At 35.9% G+C, this 4,137-nt stretch overlaps 1 protein-coding gene across 2 annotated transcripts in view; it reads right to left on the reverse strand.

Moving 5' to 3' along the window:
- LOC102764787 (chromosome unknown open reading frame, human C11orf73) overlaps positions 1 to 4,137 on the reverse strand; it is a 27,703-nt gene that overhangs the window by 3,087 nt on the left and 20,479 nt on the right. For both annotated transcript variants that reach the window (XM_006755876.2, XM_015558836.1), the window contains exon 3: positions 2,310 to 2,461. In XM_006755876.2, the coding sequence (XP_006755939.1) occupies positions 2,310 to 2,461 (152 nt within the window). The remainder of the gene's footprint in view (positions 1 to 2,309; positions 2,462 to 4,137) is intronic.

Below are 4,137 nucleotides of genomic sequence, written 5' to 3' on the forward strand. Positions count from 1 at the left end.
AAAATATATTATGTCTCACCCTGCCTGGTGTGGCTCAGTGGTTTGGAGCATCATCCCATATACAGGTTGTGGGTTTGGTCCCATCTGGGCACATATGGGAGGCAGCCAATCAATGTTTCTCTTTCAGATCAATGTTTCTCTCTCTTTCTCCTTTCCTTTCTCTAATATCAATAAACATATCCTCAGGTGAGGATTTTTTTAAAATACATTAAAAAAAGTAAATCTCTCATTAAAAAATATATATATATAGTGTCTATGCAAAAGAAACTATAAACTATATTAAAAGACAAGTAATATACCAGAAAAAACTTTCCTGGCACACAGTGAGTACACAATAAATATTTGTGGAATGTACTTTTCTGTATACTTAATATATATATTGTAATAAAATATTTAATAAAAAATGCATATGCTTTATAAAAAAGTTCAAATACAGTAGTCCTGCCTTACCCACAGGTGCTAAATTCCAAGATCCCCAGTGGATGTCTAAAACTTCAGATAGTATCAAGTCCTATATATACTATGATTTTTTCCCTATACATATATACCTGATAAAGCTTAATTTATAAATTAGGCAATTTCACAGATAAAACATTCATTCTTACCACAGATCTTAGCCACCTCAGCATATGATTTCTGTCCTTTATTAAATAAAGAACTTTCACCTTTTCACTTTAAAAGAAGTACTTTATGACTTCTCTTTGGCATATCCAAATTGGCTTCCAAAATTTTTAGGTCTTCTCCTATTTCATTCAACCTACTCCTTTTATTTCTCTTCATCTCTTAAGCTTCACAACTTTGAAATGGCCCTGAGCTCAGTCACTGGCCAACTATTCTATTTACAGTTACTTCTCCAGTGATCGCACCTCTGCAACTATAAATACCATCTCTGTACTGATGACTCCCAAATGTTGATCTCTATCCCAGACCTCTCTCTGAACTCTAGACTTGTCATCTGAAGTGGATATCTAACAGACATCCAAACACAGTACGACCAAAATCCAATTCCTGATTCCATTCCCAGCCCCATACTTTTCACAATATTTCTGTGTTCCATTCCTCAAGACAACATCTTTGGAGCAATAATTTAATGTCCCCCTTTATCTTAGACCTCACATGTGATCCCTACCATGAAACACTACTGGCTCCATCTTCAAATTATCTCCAGAAATCAATTACTTTCTACCTCCTATACCCCCCTGGTTCAAGTCATTATCATCTCTCATATAGATTTTTCACAAGAGTTCCCAGAATTCTGATCTTCCTTCTTATATCTTTGCCCCACTAGTTTCCAAAGATGCAAAAGTGATCCTTTTAAATGTAAGCTATGCCCTAGCTGGTTTGGCTCAGTGGACACAATGTTGGCCTGCAGACTGAAGGGTCCCAGGTTCGATTACAGTCAAGGGCACATGCTCAGTTTGCAGGCTCAATCCCCAGTAGGCAGGAGGTAGCCAATCAATGATTCTCTCTTATCACTGATGTTTCTATCGCTCTCTCCCTCTCTGAAATCAATAAAAATATACATATTTTTAAAAAGTAAGTTAGATCATATTACTCTTCTGCTTAAAACTCTCTTTCCTATATTTTCTCCTCCAAGCAGAATATAAGTTCTTACAAAAGACAATGAGGTTCCATATGATTTATCCTGCAACAATCTCACCCATAATCTCCAACCTCATCTCCCAAGTCTCACTTCTGCTCACAGTACTACAGCCACAAAAACCCTCATGTTATTCCTCAAACATAACAGATTTCTACCTCAGGGCCTTTGTACTTGCTAAACCTCTGTCTGGATCCTCCTCCCCTTAAGGCCTTTGTCATACAGAGGTTAAAAATCAACCCTCATAGAATTATACCCCTTTAAGTTCCATGAGGACAGGCATCTTGCTTATCAGGCTCGCAAATATATTCTCACAGTCTAGCATGCTAATTATGAAAGGAAAAGAGAAAAATGTGTAAGTAAACCTATTTTTATCACCATAAAAACATTAAGTCTCATAAAAGCATTTACAAATTGTAAAATACCTATAGAGAAAGAAGGTGAACTGAAAATATCCATGGAAGCCAATAACTTCTGTCATGGGGCAAAAGTAGGTTTATAGTTGTTCTTATGGAAAATAATACAATGAATAACAAATAATACTACAAGAATAAACTGCTTCACATACTCACAACTGTAAACCTACTTTTGCCCCACCCTGTACGTTTACCTTCATTTTTACATGTTTCCTACCACCAGGCTAATTTTTAAAGTATAAAATAGAATTTTTTAATTACTTTAGAAAATAATAAAATGTGCATTGCATTACCTGAGTGAATGAGTCAACTGAGGATACAGCAGCATTACCTACAGGAGTCTGCTGAGCCAAAGTGTCCAATAATTCCACTGAAATTCCAATCTGAGCAACAGATGGAGTTCGGACAATATTCATGGCTCCAAAAGGGTGTTGGCTTCCTTCTCCTGAAAGAAATTAACATGTGCCACAAATTTCAAGTTTAACTTGTATCCCATACAAATTCCTTTGAAAATATAAAGAACCTCTGATCTACAAGCTCAAAAAAGTTCTGCTACATGAACGTTTCTCTTTTCAGATAAATGTAAAAAGCTACCTAGTTTTTATCATATTAAAAAAGAAAACTAAAAATTTCCCTACCAGAAAAATAGCTATTATCGTTCTAAAATGTATTAAAATTACTGCATCTTATTAAAAATTAGTAAAATTACTTTATTAAAATAAAATATTGAATATTTTCCCATTAAAAATAAACAGAACGAGAGAAAAAATAATGAATGAGCATTAAAAGATTCTCAATGCTAACTTGGAGGAAAGAATATTTTTAAAGAGTTTTAGAATTAGTTTTAACATTTTCTGATTTTTTCCATTAAACTGCCATTATTACTAATAAATAACATGGCATATTTTATTAAATGTCACGATCATCCCACTCACCACCTGGGATCTGTTATCAGATAGGCAATGAAGAAATGTGCAATTTATTCATGAAAGATATTTAATAAAATGTGTATTCTACTGTTGTTAGGTAGAATGTTCTAACTGTAGTCTTTGAGGTCTAGTTGGTTTATAGTGATGTTCAAGTCTTCTATTTCCTTGATCATCATCTATCTAGTTGTTCTATGCATTACTGAAAGTAGGATATTGAAGTTTCCAACTATTAATGTTGAACTATTTCTCCCTTCAATTCTGTCAGTTTCCGCTTCATGTATTTTGCTGTTGTGTTAAGTGCATACAAGTTTATAATTGTTATATCTTTTATATGGATTGACCCTTTTATCCTATATAATAAAAGTACAATATGCTAAGTCAGTGGTCGGCAAACTGCGGCCCCTTGAGTGTGGCTCTTCCACAAAATACCACGTGCGGGTGCACACATACAGTGCGATTGAAACTTCGTGGCTACATTCAAGGGACCAAAGAGCCGCATGTGGCTCGTGAGCCGCAGTTTGCCAACCACTGTGCTAAGTATCTGAAAGATCTGCTGACTGTTCAGTCAACTGCTCAACCAGTCCCTATGATGCGCACTGACCACCAGAGGGCATACACTCCAACTGGTAGGTTAGCTTGCTGCTGGGGTCTGGCCGACTGGGACTGGGTGAAAGGACCGGACACGCTCCGGAGCACTCCGACAGTCCCTCCCCAGCCAGCAGCCCCAATCAGCCTGATCGCTGGCCAGGCCGAGGGACCCCACCCATGCACGAATTCATGCACCAGGCCTCTAGTCATTATATAATATCCTTCTTGTATCTCCCATAACAATTTTTATCTTAAGTGTATTCAGACTTATTTTAGTATAGACACTCCAGCTCCCTTTTGGTTTCTATTTACATATCTTTTTTTATTCCTTTACTTTCAACAATTTGTATCCGTAAGTCAATAGTTAGAACACATTTATTTATCCAGTCTGCAAATCTCTTTTAATTGGGAAGTTTAATTTTATGTTAAATAGATACTAGTATACTATTTTAATTCACCATCATTTTTAATTGTATTTATTGGGATGACACAGATTCATAAAACTATACAGGTTTAGGGTGTACAACTCATCAAAATATCATCTGTATACTGCATCATGCACCCATCACCCAAAGCAAAGGCTCTTTCCATCCCCATTTATCTA

The sequence above is a fragment of the Myotis davidii genome, unplaced genomic scaffold, assembly GCF_000327345.1.
Source record: "Myotis davidii unplaced genomic scaffold, ASM32734v1 scaffold430, whole genome shotgun sequence".
Classification (NCBI taxonomy): domain Eukaryota; kingdom Metazoa; phylum Chordata; class Mammalia; order Chiroptera; family Vespertilionidae; genus Myotis; species Myotis davidii.